The 17,332-nt window shown below is 41.4% G+C and overlaps 1 protein-coding gene across 4 annotated transcripts; it reads right to left on the bottom strand.

The window, feature by feature from the left end:
• Positions 1 to 1,363: 1,363 nt before the first annotated feature.
• znf217 (zinc finger protein 217) lies at positions 1,364 to 9,497 on the bottom strand. 4 transcript variants are annotated; one of them, XM_079360020.1, is made up of 5 exons: positions 9,212 to 9,497; positions 5,262 to 6,611; positions 4,713 to 4,820; positions 3,242 to 4,615; positions 1,364 to 2,879 (listed from the first exon to the last, which is right to left on the bottom strand). In XM_079360020.1, the coding sequence occupies exons 2-5, from the start codon at positions 6,583 to 6,585 to the stop codon at positions 2,767 to 2,769; spliced, it is 2,919 nt and encodes a 972-aa protein (XP_079216146.1). In that variant the 5' UTR covers positions 6,586 to 6,611; positions 9,212 to 9,497; the 3' UTR covers positions 1,364 to 2,766. The 4 variants fall into 4 exon arrangements, with proteins under 4 accessions (XP_079216146.1, XP_079216148.1, XP_079216147.1 ...); XM_079360022.1 differs by having other exon boundaries at positions 5,262 to 6,640; positions 9,216 to 9,497; XM_079360021.1 differs by having other exon boundaries at positions 5,262 to 6,640; positions 9,230 to 9,497.
• Between the last annotated feature and the right edge of the window lie 7,835 nt (positions 9,498 to 17,332).

The raw sequence follows: 17,332 nt of genomic DNA, 5'->3' as shown, positions 1-17,332 counted from the left end.
ATACAATGATCAACTGTGTACTTCCACTGTGATCATAACAGTAACAACATACTGAAGAAGCAAGGCTCTGAGCACTGACGAGAAAAAGCTTTAATCTAGACTTTGGAAATACTGCCCTCTAGTGGCCAATCTGAGTTATTGATGCAAAAGAGGACAATCATCTGGTCATATTTTCCATCTATGTCATGTTTTCTGGTCTGCGCTGATTCCATTCATGTTCATGTTCTTCTGAACTCTTTGTGTTCAGTTATTGCAGCTTTAATTAATTATTTATTTTTTTATTTGTTTTGTATAGGATATCTTCTCGCAGTGTTTTGAGTGACCTACACACAATACATGATTTACATTAGTGATCATGGTTCATGTTTTGACACAGGTGTGACGGGTGTCAGGTGGTCGAACTCGTTGTTGTGGGGTGAAGATGCTTGGAGGAGCATTGCTCTGGTAAAGCATGCGTCTCAAAGTCCACTCTTCATTTGGACGTCTTGTGTGTAGCAGCTCCACGAGGTGGTCGCCTCAGTCTTTATCCAAATCTTTACTTTCGGGGATCCAGAGTCTCGCTGTTCTACAATCTGCAATTAAAGCGGTCCTTTGAGGTCGTCCCCTCGGAGCGAGTTCAAGGAACCGGGCCTCTCTCGCTTTGAACCTCTGTGTCTCTTGGCCTCAGCACATTATAATCTATGCACATAATATTGTTTTAAAAAGGAGGAGGGGAGGCTTGAGCGTCAGCAGAAGTGTTCTCCCCGCCTCCCTTTGGATGTTATGAACACGGATAAATCACTTTTAATGCACTTCTGATTATTGTCCTGTAGTCTAAAAATCGGTTATCGACAAACAGCAATTAAAACTTTAAATTGCACCTTGTAGGACAGTAAAGGGTCTGCACGGAGATGCAGTGGTCCGGCCTTGTTGCCTTACAGCAAAAAGGTTCAAATCCGTGTCTGCCACGAGCCTCTGTGTGGAGAGAAAACATTTCCTGCACAGCGTCAGTCAGCAACTTTCCAAAACCAAATCCCTGCAAACGTAATTGTGCAGTTGTGACAGTTCCCCCTTTCCCTCTCAGCAGTTTAGGGTTAAAAATAAGACTGAAGATGTCTTTTTTTTTTTAAAAAAGCTTTATGGATTCTGGATTTTAAAAAATGAGATTTTTAAGGATCTAGACCAGGTCTGGACCAAGACCATAAATATCGGCCGTGACCAGGGGATAGAAATTAAACTGAAAAAGAATTGATGTCATTTGTTCTTTTAGAATAAATCACAGAAAAGTGGACTTTTAGTGGCCTCGATTCCCAAGACTAGACCCTCACAGAGTGGTCTTGAGACCGGTCTTCGGACGATGGAGTAATGAAGGACACCACAGAGCTGTTCGCCTCTCACTTTATTAATGAAATGTGTAATACAAATCTCAAACAATATTTTGTCATTTTTACATAAGTACACATGTGGGTTTTACTGACCAAACAACGACAGCAAAAAGAAATAACTTAACCAAAAGGCTTTCAAAGTGGCAACAATTCAAAGAAGACCGAAGAAGCTGACAAAATGAGTTCACCTGAGACTCTGTTCACAGTGTACACGTAAATCCAGCCGTCCGTCACTACACAGTCAAACCAGCCTTTAATGAGTCAACGTCAGGAAACTCCTGCATACACTCATTTAATACACCAACAGGACCTCGTGCAGCTGATGGATCCGAGGCGCCGCTAAAGCAGACGATAACCGTTTACCCTTTTAGAGAAGACAAATCATAACCACAACTAAATCTGTTCTGTGTTTAAAACTGGGCTCGTAAATGTAGAGCATATCAAGAGATCCACGAGAAGAATTGTGTTACAGTTGGTCACGTGCCACAGGTTCGGTGCGTCACGCGGCTCTGCTCGGCCAAGCTAACGTTTTTTTTCTTCTTCTTCTTTTTTTTTTTTTTTAATTTAATGAAAATAACAGTGTCGATCGCACAACATGAGGTAGACCACTTCAACACACACACAGGACTTTTTGTTTTTTTGTTTTTGTGTGGCCGAAGCCATCAAGTTATTCCAAGCAAATTCCCCACACGCACCCTTCAGTGTCTTTGGGGGGTAAAAAAAAAATAAAATAAAAAATGGAAAAGTTTGAAACTGCTGCATGGAAATAAACAGGAAGTGAACGGAACAGCAGCTTTTCCCCCCCACGCAAATTATATTTCATACATTTTTATTCAATAGAATTTTATGTACTGAACGCTTCGAGATATATCGCCCTGACCTTACGTACAAAGGCTGCCGTTATGTCATAGACATTTACAGAGTCCGGATCAGCTACGGATTAACTAACTTACAAGTATGAAAGGGAGAAAAAGATCACAGTGCACACCCGTGAAAAATATCTTTTAGAAAAAATTTACCTGCACTGGTTTCTTTTTTTGGGACAAAAGAAAAAAAAAATATCTTAAAGGCTCATGCCCTGAAATGTTTCTGCAGCACAGTTTTCCTTAACTAAAAAAACAATAACAATATATATATATATCAAATGAAGGGGACCAGGAGCGTTTTTCAGCACAAACCATCCCTCTTACATGTTTGTATTTAACTTATATTACAAAGAGTTATCCAAATAAGGTAGCAGCAAAGTTCAAATCTAAAGAGGGGAGAAGAAATACTTAACACTTGTCACGTATGACACACGCATGTCAAGAGCCACACAGACGATTTGAAGATTCTGGTTCAGGAGTTTTCAGAGTGTAGTTCATCCGTTTTGTTTTGTTTTTTTTCTACCTTGGCGCCCACTCTAGTTACTTTTGTCAGTGGTCCCATAGCGTTGGGTAGCGAAGGGGCCTGAGGGGTCTCTCCTCTGCAGGTTGGGCAGAGTGGGCAAGTGTTGGTACAGCACAGTTCTGCCCCCTGAGAAGAAAACCTTTCATGTTAACGCTTCAAACTGCTCCAGTATGCAGATCCTAAATGACCACAACTTTAAACCTTACGATGCGGAAACAAAACATATTAGTCCTAGGCATATAATAATTTTTTTTTTTTTTTAAATCATCAAAAACTGCAGACAAACTTCCGCACACTGTGTGAATTGCATTAATAACTTGGCAACATGTGTGTGCAGGAGTTTGCAAGCAATTTCTGATGGATTCCTTCTTCTCCTAACATCTATCTTCAGGAATAAATGTCGACCAGCGGTCTTTCAAATAATGGATGCTGTATGGTTTAAATCGCGTGGTATTGAACATGATCTAAGCAGTCGGTCTAACACGTACCTGCTCTCGGGTTGCTCAGGCCTCCATGGCTGGGATTGGCAGGTGTGCTGTGATAGAAAGACGCTAGGTCATTGGGCGTGTAGGAGTGCAGGAGGTTCATCATGCTCCAATCAGAGTCCAGACCTCCTCCGAGAGCTGCAGACGTCGTTTTCAAAGCGTCGGAGATGGTCGGCGCGCTCGGCCCCTGTGACGTGGTTTTCACACTCCGGCCCGAGATGAGCAGCCTGTTGGTCCCGTCCGATGTCGCTCCTCTAAATCCAGGCTTCTCGCTCGTCTCCGCTTCCCGTCCCGTCGGCATCACATACTTTAACTTCTTGCTGGAGGGTTCGGCAAAATCCATCTGCGGCAGCCTCCCGAAGCGGCTAGAAAGGCACAGTCTGGCATCTGATTGCCAAAGGGCGCCGCTCCTCACTGGGTAACTCCGTTCGCCGATCCCCACTCTCTCTGGCGGGACCGGCTGGTCCAGGACGTGTTTGGTACCGGTGTTTGATTTCCTCATGAGCTCCGTGAACCTGGACGAGTCCTGACTGGGATGCGAGTCCAGCCTGTGACGGTGGCCCTCCTTGATGACGTCATGTGAGGGCGCGTGAAGCGGGGAGCGCCTGGGGGCTTGAGGCGGGTTGATCGCCGTCTTCTCTTGCGGTTTAGCGGGCTGAGGGGGCGGGGATTTTGTTCGACGAGGGTGTGGCCGATCTATCATCGGAAGCGGGGTGACATCCTTCCCTTCGAGCGCCGGGGGACAACCCGTGTGACGCCTCTGTTTCACGCTTCCTCCAAATCCATTCCTTCTCGCGCAGTCTGACTTGTCTTTGTGCGTCAGCTTTTTGTGCATTATCAGAACTTCAGGGTACACGGTTTTATACGCACAGAGCGAACAGGCGACTGGAGTTAATGCGTTTCTCGGTTCTGCACCGGCGGAGATGGAGAGCGACACTTTTAAGGACAGATTTAATGGGGCCTCTGAGTTCTCGTCTTTTATTTCCTCCCTCTCCATCTTCAGGTTAACAGGTACGGGGCACTTTACGACCACATCATCAATCGGGGAGTAAGCAGACTTTGCAATTAATTTCTCATACTCAGCATTCATCTGGATGAGCGGTTTGCTCAGCTTGCAGCCCATGTTGTCAAATCTGTCCTCTGGCTTTGCACTGGAGCTCGGTCTGGCTGCAGGGAGCCAGAGTTTGGACCTGTTTGGAGCCGGACTTTCATTGTCAGGTCTGTGTTTCACATCATTTGGAGAGGGCACTAAAGGAACGGGTCTGCTGGGAATTTCTACATAAGGTTTATCCTTGTGGCGCCGGTCCAGGTGATATTTCAGCGAGGTTTTCTGGGCTGCAGCATAATCACAGTAAGCACACTTGAACGGTTTCTCACCTGAAAGAAAAAGAAAAAGAAACGTCACGTTTAAATCAAAAGCCACAGACTCAACCTGCTGCGAGCTCATAACTCAAACCAAATGTGTCTCATTTACCTGTGTGTGTCCTCAGGTGAACTGTGAGGTAATAGCTTGACCTGAAGGATTTCCCACAGTAGCTGCACGCTTTCGATCGCACTTTTGAACGGTCAAATCCTTCTTCACCTTGACAAAAAAAAAAAAAGACAAATACAAAGAAATTATTAGAGCAAACGGCATTAGTTATTCTTAAAATTGCAAAATGAGGAGGACTTTTTATACTCCAAAAAGTTCAAGTTTGCGGTTCTCTTTGGATCATCAGAGATCTCAAGAGGCACAGTGTTAAAAAAACATCTAAATCCATTTTTTAAAAACTCCTCCCCTTTTGTCATCAAGCTATTGTGAAGGAGTCACACAGATCTAACATGTGAAACCTGTAGGAGCTTGTTTTAAGGTCTCCATGCCCGTGAAGGCATTTTAATTGTTTGTAAGAGAAAGAAAGAGTGTTAGGGAGCGTTTGTGATACTCCCTCCTGTCAGCAGAGGGCGCACTTGGTAACAGAGTTACTTGCATTAAACAAATCAAGAACAGTATTATGTGTGGAGCTTGAAAGATCCCAACATTTACCTGGACCCAGATTTTCTGTCGAAGCCGCCTCTTCAGATCCCTCCTCGGAGCCTTCGTCTGCGTTTTCAAGCGAGTTCACCCTCGTTAACTTCCCCTCCAAGTAGGAAGTGGGACTTTCTTCTCCTCCTCCTCTTTCTCGTTTGTGGACCCTGGAGTGGAGAACTAACTGGTGGTAGGTCCTGAACGTCCTCTGACATTCCTCACAAGTTGTCGGCCTCTCTTTATCTTTTTGCATCAGAGACCTCCTCTGTGGTTGGGGGTTGTCTGCTGCGCTCTGTGTCTGAGACCGCAGCTCTCTTCCAAGCACCTCTTTTGTGGCTTTGTCTCCCTGTCCCTCCGTCCAAATATTATTCAGCTCCTCCTTATCGGAGCCGCATTCCTCGTTGTCTGTGCTGGCTTCCTGGCCCAGATCTTTGGTCGTATTGGGACCCACTGCTATCTTGCCTTTGGTTGCGAGTTGCCAGGCCTGGTACGTGTTAAAGGGATCCAGCTGAGGGATCCATTTTGATGATCTCTCTTGTAGCAAACTCTTTCCTGCAGAGTGAGGCCTGAGTCCTAAACTCTGAAGAACAGTTTCTTGGTTTTGAAGGGGTTCGGTAGTGTGGTGAATGCTCTCCTTGTCTTTATCTTTGCCCGGCTCCACCTCTCGATTGTGCACTTTACTGTGTTCAACTAAACTGTCGTGGTCGGGGAAGAAAAACCCACAAACCATGCACATTTTGTAAACAGTAACTACAGGCTCTGCTGCTTGCTCCTGGACCACGTCGTTGATGGTGACGGGGGTATCCAGGTCTTGCTGGGCCTTGCTCTTGACTCCTGGTTTCACGTGCATTTTCATGTGGTTCTTGAGGAACCAGGGCTCTCTAAACCTCCGCCCGCACACGTTGCAACAGTAAGTAAAATAGTCCTTGTGCTTCCTCATGTGGGTCTCCAGCTCACTGGCATCTTGTGAAACCTGACCACACACGATGCAGCTATGAACCTCCTCCTTCTCCGCGGGCAGGGTGCCGGGTTTGGCCCGGGGTCTCTCTCCCGGGATCCTGAACTCGGCCTCCACTCGGAGAACGGCCGGTTCAAAGAAAGTGGTGGGGTGCTGCGCGAGCACGTGCGGTCCCAGCTCCTCCTGATGGGCGAAGGTCAGGTCGCAAAACATGCAAGACACTGGCACACTTCCGCCCGATTGCAACACAGCTTTTTCAGAGTAGGTGGCGTGTGGCGTCATGCTGGAGCCCGGCCCCGGGACGCTTGCATTGTTACTAATGAGAATGTCTTGAGCAAGGCCGTCTGGGCTCTCCACAAACGGCAGCAATGAGTGAGTCGGCATTGTCCTCTTCAGGCGGAAACACGACGCTCTATGCACCGTCCAGAATATTAGGAACCTAGAAACAAAGAAAAAAGACAGGATCAGGTAGCTGCAACCTTCCACGGAGAACAATCCGTTACACACGCAACCACACAGAGAGAAAATGGGCTCCTTTAAAACTGAAACAGGAAATGTATCTTTTTAGGCAATCAACTGCACAAACGACTCATTTCCTGTGTCCACTGATGACACAGTGAGAAACTGTACGTGGATTGTTTTCTTCAATCCAAGGTGCACACCTTTAGCGTGCATGCATGTTTGTATCCTTAACAATCAAAGCTACTTTCAAACATAAGCTCCTGAGAGATTCAGTGTTTGTAACTGAGAGTGAATGATAGCAGCTGCATAAAAACGAGACGAGATACTTCACTATATAATCTAATATTCAGCATTTTACTGGATACAAACAACCTTTTCCTTCTATTTTACAACCACCTGCTACATGTAAGTATTTCCGATGTGTTGAATGGTCGTAGTTCGGTTTGCACTGCACATCTTAAAAATAAACAACTGAGAAATGAAACGTGTTCGGTGTGTTCTAGCAGCGTTGCTGACTCACACACACATTCATGAGGCATGCTGCATGTGAAGCTTTCCTTTCGTTCTGTGACCCCGGGGACTCCCTCCTTGTGGTTTTGTCATTGTAGCTTTTTCCACGACGGCTTATAAGGAGCACACTGGCACAAAAGTGGAACTACAGGACCAGCCAGTTCAAAGGCTCAAGGCTAACGCAGGTGAAGACTGGAACAACTAATATAAAAGCAGCCTGTTGTTGCATTACAGTGTGTGAGCACGTTAGGGTTTTAAACCTATTTGTCCTGTATCGATCTGTTCAAGCAGACGACCAGCTGGTAACCCTTCATCCTCACCATTTAATAACTTCATATATTTGTAACGTGGTTCACTGTGCTATCATGCATCTCTTGTAAAATACTGTGTCAAGAGTAAAAACACATAATGGCTTCTGTATCACATTCAAATATCTATCGCTTCGTGCTTTCAGGGTTGCTGCACACTTCAGACTTTTTAAAACCCAAACAAAAGAAAAAACAAATAATGTTTTTGCTTCGTACTTTATAGATTTCATTTAGGACTACATGTCTTTGATTCCCATTAGTCTAAGGTTATTCACTTTTTTTTTGCCTATCTTGCAACATTTCTCAGGACGTTTCCTCTCAAAGCCAGATTTTCCTAATCCCGTTACGCTTCTGTGAATGCTTACTAAAAACACAGCTGGAAATGTATTTCATATTGAATTATTTATTCGTATTTGTAATGTGGTTTTAGTATATTAGGCACTTACAGGCTTGCTCCAACAGTATGTTGTTGTACTTGTAAAGTGACAATAAAGATATCTTATCTTAAATTCTGCTGAGAATCGTCGCCTGGACAAATCCAGAGAAGGAACAAAAATATCTCACACTATTTAAACCGTGTAGATTAAGAGTGTCACGACATTTTACAACCTTGAGTTGTCCAAATCTAAAACTTTATGAGACTATTCAAGGACCTGCAAGAACCCTGTCATTTACTTTAAGACATTATTTCATGTGAATACATCTACATCATGGTCCTATTCAATACTACATTGCAGTTTTTTTTCCTAGTATGGTGACTGAAGGGATGACCCGACCTTCTTTGTCTCTAATTGTCAAGTATGCACAAATAATATTAGTCTTACATGTAACTGTTTGTGCTGGACGGGCCACTTAAAGAACACATTTAGGTCCAAATTAAAGAGTATAAAGACTTCTTCAGGGACCACTGGCTTCTACTACTATAGACATAATGTTAATACAGGGGAAAATGAGTTTAATTTCCCCAGTGAATCACACCTATTCTCTCCAATAATGCAGCTTAACATATTTAACATGGGACCAAATAGTAATTTATTGTTTAAGTTGATTTAATTACTTTGCCTGGTTGTACTTTTAAACTCAGTCCAGGTGAGCTCCAGCCACTGTGGATGGTAATGAGGTGGTATGTGTGTGTGTGTGTCCTTAAAGCACATGCATGCTTTGTGTGAGGCAGCGTTTACGTTAGCCACCTTGTTATGGCAGTAAACCACAGCCCATGTTTAAAAAAAAAAGAAAAAAAACACAACCTATATATGTTAGCAAAAAGAGGAGGGGTGCCCTTAAAGTCACCAGTTAAACATATAGAAAACAAACTAAACGACGTAAACTTCACCAAAGTTTGTGGTTTTTTTGTTGCTATTACATTTCAATGTGTGCATAATAAGCAGAGCACGAGGAGTTGGTGTCTTTTTCTTACCGATACAAAATCACCATTTATCGATGTTGTTTTGACGAAGTTTGAGGAGTTAACGCTTTCATTTTTAAATCACAATAATTCAGTTAAAGTGAAACTCGAGTAGAAACGTGTCCTCCATGGTTATTCGCATAACAACATATCAGCATCAAATCACACTGCTATTCTCACTTTGTGTCGCTATTGATTAGGTTTAAAAGTTGGCTAACCAGAATGCGTTGCTAAGCGATAACGTCGCGAGGTTTTATGGTTAAACGCGAACTACAAAAGTTAGCGAATTACAGCTTCTTCTTGTTGTCTCGACTGTGTTAGAAACTCACCAAACAATACCTACCAACTGAGAATTTCCGGATTAATAATGACACTGACAGTGCGAGCGGCTGGATTCAGTGAGCCGGGTTGTTTTGTGCGAGTTGTTTCTTCATTTCAGTTGCAAGGCTGACCGGGTCGACAGCTCTCTCTCACCTTTATCAATTTGTTTGAATGTGAATCTCATATTTGTTCTCACTGTGCAGCTGTTGAGTTCTGAGGCGCGCGCTCTCTCCCAACCACTCTCACGGGGAAGGGATGGGGCGCGTGCACGAGAACCTCCCCCCACTACCAAAAAAACCCTAAACCACTCATAGGGCAGTCACGTGTTCATGAAAAACAGAAAGGGATTAGCACAAATAACCCAAAAACACTACATTAATAACGTTTTGTTTTTTTAAATGAAAACTTTATTTTCACAATTTAATTTGCAAAATAGCAAAACATAAAACAAAAACATGCTAAAGCTTGATAAAAAACTTACATATTAAGCAGTAGTTTTTACAGTTTGAGATGTTTTTGTTGTGGCACTATTACGTTTTTGTATAAGATAATGACTTTTTTTTTTCCAAACAAAACTTTTTCACACAAATTCACTTACAAAATAGCAAAGAAAACAAAACAGAAACATACTAAACATGTCCAGGATAAATATTGGAGAAAAAAAAGTAAACACTAGTTTTGACAGCTTGAGATGTTTTTTTGTTGTTTCTGTGTTACGTTTTTCAATGAGATAGTGACCTTTATTTTTTTCCAAACCAAAAAACTTTATTCACACAATTTAACTTACAACACATTTAATCAACAATAACAAAACATAGGCTATGCAAAACATACAGGATAAACTCTACACATTAAACCACATAGTCTGTAGTTTTTACAGCTTTAGATGTTTCCGTTGCAGTGTCACGTTTGTCCATGACAGAATAAGGGTTAGGTTTCTGTTGTGAAAAAATGCAACCATGTGTAAGGATTTTGAGACTCATCCATTTAAGCTTCAATTTACCATAACCTGGATGACTAAGAACCGACATGTTCCTCTTCGTTTGAAACACTCAAGTAGCCTTATTGTCGATTTGAATATAGGCATATATATAAATACCTGTTGAGGAAAAAAAAAAAGTTTAACCCTACATTGCATGTCTGAATGTTTGAATGAAACTTGAGTCTTCAGCCTAGTCGATCCCATTTTAAGACATGTTATTGTAAAGTATAAACTATACATCTTGGGGGATTTCATCACGATTATTTGGGGAAATTAAGGTTCTAAGTTATTATTCAGTGTATTGCAAATTATTTTATAATGAAAGTCTTTGTTCACTTAAGTGTTTCCTTTTGATCACGTTTAAAGCTGCGATTATAAATGCTGGAACGTACAAAGGGAATTTGACGTGTTGATCGGATTCACAATCTTACTTTAAAACAAACACTGTTTGATGTTATCGGTGATTTGATCGAGGCCTCTTTAAATCTTCTTCTTCCACGCTCTCGCGTCATGCATCAGCCACCATGTGGATGTGGGGGAGGGGTGCCACCAAGTTTTTTTTCACAGAAACGTGAAGGTTTTTTGCAGAAGCAGGTTAGTTGACAAACGACATTTTCCTCTTTCTGTTTCTCAACATAAAAAAAAACCATTGCGTGTTTTTTTATACACAATTCGATGATGTTCTCCTTAAAGCCCACTAAATGCTGCAGTGACAGGCACATGTTTGATCTTGAAAGGAGGGGGGGAGGTTTCCTATATCCCATAATGATTGTACATGACAAAAACTAGCATGCAAAACTATGTCACAAGAGGGCTTAAGATACACAACGCAGTTAAATAGAATATATTGTCACTGTATACCCTATGAGAAAGAAACAGTGATTATTGTGAGAGGAAGACTAACACCTACAGTAGCACCCTAATGTGAAGTTAAATAACAGCCCCTCCTCCACCCTCAAACCATTTTAAAGAGACACTATGCACTGATGCTTGCTCAAAGCCATACATTAATACCATCAATGAATGACATTCAGTGTATTGAGACATAAACATTCTCTTATATTCTCTCTCTGAATGGAAGCAATGTCTAAAATACTTTTTTTTTTTTTTTGGCGAAGGAACAGTGGACAAAGACTCCACTTAACTATCTTCCTCAAATTAAACTTGGTTGTTGCTTTATCCTCCCTGTTGTAATCTCATAGACGTTACTTGTCGTCTGTAATGATGTTTTGGAAACTATTAAATGTGTCACCAAACAGGTCAGACAAATCCAGTGATTTTTATTTCAGAGAGACGAGTAGATCTGCAGGTTAGGCAAGCATACCCAAAACGAAACGCATATTTGTCATAATGATCATTGTGTACTTGTGAAACAAAAACTACAAATTATACACATATCAAATTAAGACATAGTGTACATATAATGAAATCCATTTGGATCAAACTGTGAGGTTTCCCTTCATTTGCATCATTAAAAATCAATCACTTAAATGTGCTGCCTTTAAATTAAAAAAAATGTTTTCCCCCGCTTGCAAATAGTGTGAATCAGATTTTCAGTATTCTTCCCTCACCCTGAGATCCTGTTACACAAACAGGTTTAGTATGTTAATCAAAGGCACCACATGTGACACATCGAGGCCTCCCGCTCATTTCCTTTTGTTCTGCGGCCACAAAGGCTCAGTGAAAGGCGATCAATCTGCAGGAGCAGTGTGATGCCTCGAGATGATGAGATTACACAGAGATGATGTTGCCTGTCATACGAAAAAAAAAATATATATGTGCAGGAGTGGGAGAACTTACTCACAGAATAAAGTAAAAGTAGGATTTGTAAAATTGGCTGTTTTCCATGAAAGAGCTTTACTAGCAAGACATTTTGGGTAAAAGCTCAAAATAGACCTAATACAGTATTTAAATGAGGGAAAAAAATGCACAAATAGAAATGTGTTTTTTAAGTCATGTGAGTGAAATTTTAAAAGTGATGGAAGTACTTCAGATTTATAGGAGGTATATTGTAAAAAAAAAAAATCTTTTTTTTTGGCTGTGTTTTTGAACATTTATTTGGGCAACCTGACAGACCCACAAATTGTGAAATAAATCCATCCAGTCTCTCCTCGTGATGTCACAATCCCCTTTTCTCCATAGTATCTCCACCCTTTGACTCCACCTCCAGTCTAGAGCAAAACTTTTGCGCAGGTCCGCCATTTTTATTCTCCCTAGCGAAGGACTGATGTCTACCATGGAAACTTAGAGGGGGGGGGGGCTCATTGCATTTAAAGAGACAGACACCAAAACAGCTGTTTTCTACAGGGTCACAAATCTCCTCTGCTGCTCTATTCACGTTATATTTGGACCAAATCACAGCACAGATGTTTCATTTAGACCACAGGGGAATGTTTGAAAAAGGTGGAAAAGAGGTAAATTAGGTGCTCTTTAAATAAATTATATCACTTTTAACATTATATGCATGTCTAGGTGGAGACCAAAAGTATTCCTTTTACTGCCTTTATAAAATCTCCATCCTTTGTGACAGCAACAAGTGGGCAAACATTGTTTACTTTCAACTGATTTCATTAACTTTGTCCCATTGTTCAGTTTATGCTAATGTAATTTCTCCTCCAAAAATCCGGCCTCCTCCTCCATGTCTCTTTAAAAATATCATGTCTGTAGTCACTGATTTCTAATTAAAGACCAAGTATAAGGAATCCAGCTCCTGAGTGAATGATAATGTATGCAGGAGACAGACAGCCTGATAGGAACAGGATGGGCGGATGGGGAAAGACTTCTTTTTGTCCTGACGTGTCAGGAGCAGCTGACTGCATTGTTCTCTCGCAGATTCACAGCCTGCCTTCTTTCATAATCCCAGTGTCACTCCTGAGGCACACACTGATAATGTATAATCTCCTTTCTCAACACGAGACGGTTATGTTTATTCACTGCAACCAGCTGCTGAGTTGTTGATCATCAGAGAAATGATATCATTCATAGTCTGAATAATGCTTTTTTTTTACGTTTACTCATTTTCTCAGTGTCTCAAAAAGCTCAATATGAAAAGAACAAATGACCTTGGTGAACTTATCACTCATTGAAAACTAGGGTGAGCTGCACATCTTTCCCAGTAATGAGAAAATTTAACACAAAAAAGAGAATCCATACATTTACAAAATAACAAGATGTTTTTTGTGGAGTAATCTTTAATAATACCTTAATGAGTCATTTTTGTCTCCTTTAAATAACAACCACATTTCTGACAAAGTCTGGACTTTGTGTGAAATGTAAATTAAAACAGAAAATAATGATTTGCTGAACAATGAAACGATCCAATCCAATCCAACTTGATTTGATTAAGCACTTTAAAGCAACCACAGCTGCCCAGTACAATAAAATACCTTAAAATAAAATAAAATAAAAAGATGTTTTGGATTGTTGGAACTGAGAAATGTCTTTGTTTTGGCAGATTTGAACGTCAGGGATCCCTTAAGTTTCTATGCCCATCTATGTGATGTTGACAACATGTTTTATAAAAGTTGGGACATGCTTATGTCAACCACTCTGCTGCAGCGCTTTGTCTCGGGGTTGTAATCTGTTAAAGCCAAAGACAAGCTGTGCTGGTTTGAACGTAAATGCCTTGACACATGTCGCTATAGCATATTAAAAATTAGAGTACCATCCTTCTTCCGTTTTTTCTCAGAACACAGCGTTTAAAACTGACATTTCTTATTATAAAAATGGATTAAAAAACCCTGATGTATTGGCGGGGCGGTAGCCTAGCGGTTAGCGCACGCTCCCCCAGCACAGAGGCTGTAGTCTTCCAGTCTACCCGGGTTCAAATCAGACCTGTGGCTTCTTTCTTACAGGTCATTCCCCAATCTCTCCGATTTCCAACCTTATCCAGGTTAACTAACTCTAACTCTAAAGTTCCTGCCAAAAAAATCCCAAAAATAAACCTTTAAAAATATAAATGCAACATATAGACACATATTCAATCGTGTGATCCTAACCAATTTATTCTACATTATCTAAGATGAACACTCTTGTTTATATTTGTTTCAAGCATCACTGATTCAATTCGACTTCTATTATTCCATCAACATACTCTGTCTGTGCTTTGCATGCTTGTATTTTTTTCAGGAAGCAAGAAGAGTTGGATGAAACATTTATTCTGAAATAATTTATCACAGTAATTATTCTCTCAAAATCAAACCTTTATGACGTTCTCTTTAACTCGAGGTTAAGATGTGATCATTAAGATGTGATTTGAGTTTCAAAGAGCAGAAGCATTGTAGCATTTGTTCCCAAAGACATTTAGAGGATTTGAAGTGTCACACTGCAGAGAAGCCTTTTGTCCCTGCAGCAGGATGTAACATTACCATGAAAGAGTCACAAAAACAGACCCTAAATATCACTGGAGAGCATCTGCATCAGAATGCCTCCCTTACACACACACACACACACACACACACACACACACACACACACGAAGTGCCTGCAGGACCTGCTGATTCACCCTCTGTTCCAACTGACAGCAGAGAAAAGATCACCGATATTGATTTGTTATCAGATCAGAATGTGCGATTTGCTGTGTCTTCTCGCCGGTCCCTGCCTGCAGATTGCTTCACCCTTGTGTTTCCCCACAGAGCAGACCTGTTAGCAGCGTGTATGCAGGGCCGTGATGCACATTAATGCTGACAGCAGGCCTCCTGTCAGGCCTCCCTGCCCACTGTGCTCTTGTTCCACCCCCTCTGAGCTCAGTGCATTCACACAATCACAGGCATTGTCCTGGGATGAACTGCTGCAACACGCTGCTGGAGCACATCTTGTGCAGTTTTTACAGTCTTCTCGTACCTTTAACCGATTCTTTTCTTAGAACCCACAGAGTTCACGTTTGTCCCTGCAGAGAAATCGGCGAGCCCTCGTGAAATTTGATTGATTTCACAACTGCAAAGACATGTCTATTCTTAAGAAGCTGACACAACTCTGGCACAACTCAAACATATTGCATGCAGGGACATGTGGCTGGTATATACTGCATGACAACATCATTTTTTTTACTCTTGCCAGGTCACTCAGACATATACAAAACTGCTAAAGGGGTTTTTATTTAAATTAAAGTAAAGCAATTATACCTGGGGTTGAGACTCAGTGGTGCAGGTGATTAAGGTTTAATTTTTTGGGTAGGATAATGAAGAATTTATATTTGGAAATAAACATCAAATCTTCACACAAACGAGGAATATGGTTTGCAAAGAAAATAAAAGGTCACAATGCATCTCAATTCAAAGCTTTTCCTCGGGAGAAAAGAGCCGACATTGGACCACATGTCTTATACATTACAAGCTATACTTCACTTTTTCTCCTTTAGTGCCACGGCAATTACTTTAATGCACGATTTAAAACGATCATACCTATTATAGAGGGCGTGTGCCTCATTGATAACAAAGGAGCAGTGTGAGTTATGCCTTCAGGGGCCGCGACTCATCACTTAATGGTGGGTGAATGGGGGGTCTCAGAAGCTACTATCTAAAACACATCCTTCCAGAGACTTCACACTACGCTATCCATCAAAGAAATTGCATCATAAACGATAAAAGAAGATTTGAGGGCTTACTTTACCTGGAACGTACTGTTCCTTAGATCTTGTTCTACATCTTTTATCTCTGTGGTGTCTCTCAAAAATGCAAATTAGTTTTCGATGGTGATATCGAGCAGACTTCCACACTTCCAAATGAAGGCCTGTGTCTGTCAGAAAGCTGCCACTTGTCTAGCAGTGAGAATATGAGCAAGGTCTCAAGTATTTACTTATACACCCAAGATAGCAAAGTGTGACTCACGTGTCACGCCTAATAGCTTTAAGTTTGCTGCCTAAACCTTGATGAGGATTATTATGCGTTTTAAACCGTCTCAATTTAATGTCTCTTTATCACAGCAAACTTAACCATCGGATAAAAGAAGGGCTGTTTTTGTGAAGAGTTTTTTTTTTAAATTCCTTTAGCTTCTGTAATCAAGCCAGATTCAAATTAAGAAGTCTAAGCACATTTTTGCATTAGTAATACTGTACTGTACATAAGCAGGTTAAGAGAAAGCAAAAGTTCATAATAAGGCAACGTTAGCTGAGCTTTTTATGGCTTTCATATTATCAAGACAGATCATTTCAAAGGACTTTTAAAAACCTGATATTTCCAAATTATGGCTTTTAGTGACCAACCAAATCTGTTACTTAACGAGGTGCTTCTTTAAACCTGCTGTGCCAAAAATGACACTTTCTATATTTTCTCCATCAAAATAATTGCACATGCTTTCCACATACTTGCAAGTGAAGCTAACTCTGTAATGTAAAAAAAAAAGAAGCTCTGTAGTTCCTCAAGTGGCCACTTGGGGCTGTGACCTGAGTGGGGGGGGGGGGGGTCATTTCCATTTGGCCCCATATATAATAACACCTAACTCCACAGCAGCATAAAACATGATTACAGCAGTAATCAGCACAAAAATGGTTTTAGTCTCTGCACCTCTTTCAGTCAGCAGGGCAGGTGTGTCTGCACTCACCTTACCTGGCTTGCAAGCTTGTTCAGTATTTGCCATGTAATGATTTACTTCAGGTAGTCAGTGCACGAGAGTCAGGATTGTAAGTTTTCCTCACAGAAAAGACTGCAGGCCTACACGGTGATGAGAAGATGTTTATTTAAAGTAAACTGCTCCTTGTCTTTGCTCTGTCGCCTGCCTAGAGACGAGGGCTGTTAGCTTCTCAAGGCTAATAAACAACTCTGAGCTGCATGCTACGACTACAAATAGAGACACGATGATTACCTCGACCATGCTAGCCAATGACTTAGCCATGGCACACTCTTTTTAGCTTTGGCTACTGACTGCCCCTGTTCTTCTCAGGCCGAACCCTTTCGTCAAAGTATGGTCACTTCTGGCTACAATAAAACTTGGCAACAGCCAAAATACCGCACTGTAGGCTTAAAACAGCAGTCAGAAACAGAAACTTTGACTGTTACTGAAATATATGGGATACTATCAGTGAAAGAAGGGTTAGTCATATTTCTGACCAAACTTGCTGAGTTGCATATTTCTGATGCAGTTGTAAAACACCCAGTTATTAATGGTGCACCTCTGAATGTAGAGTGCTAAAATGAAGAGCAAACA

Source organism: Symphodus melops (genome assembly GCF_947650265.1).
Source record: "Symphodus melops genome assembly, chromosome: 13".
Classification (NCBI taxonomy): domain Eukaryota; kingdom Metazoa; phylum Chordata; class Actinopteri; order Labriformes; family Labridae; genus Symphodus; species Symphodus melops.
This window is presented reverse-complemented; position numbering and strand designations above follow the sequence as displayed.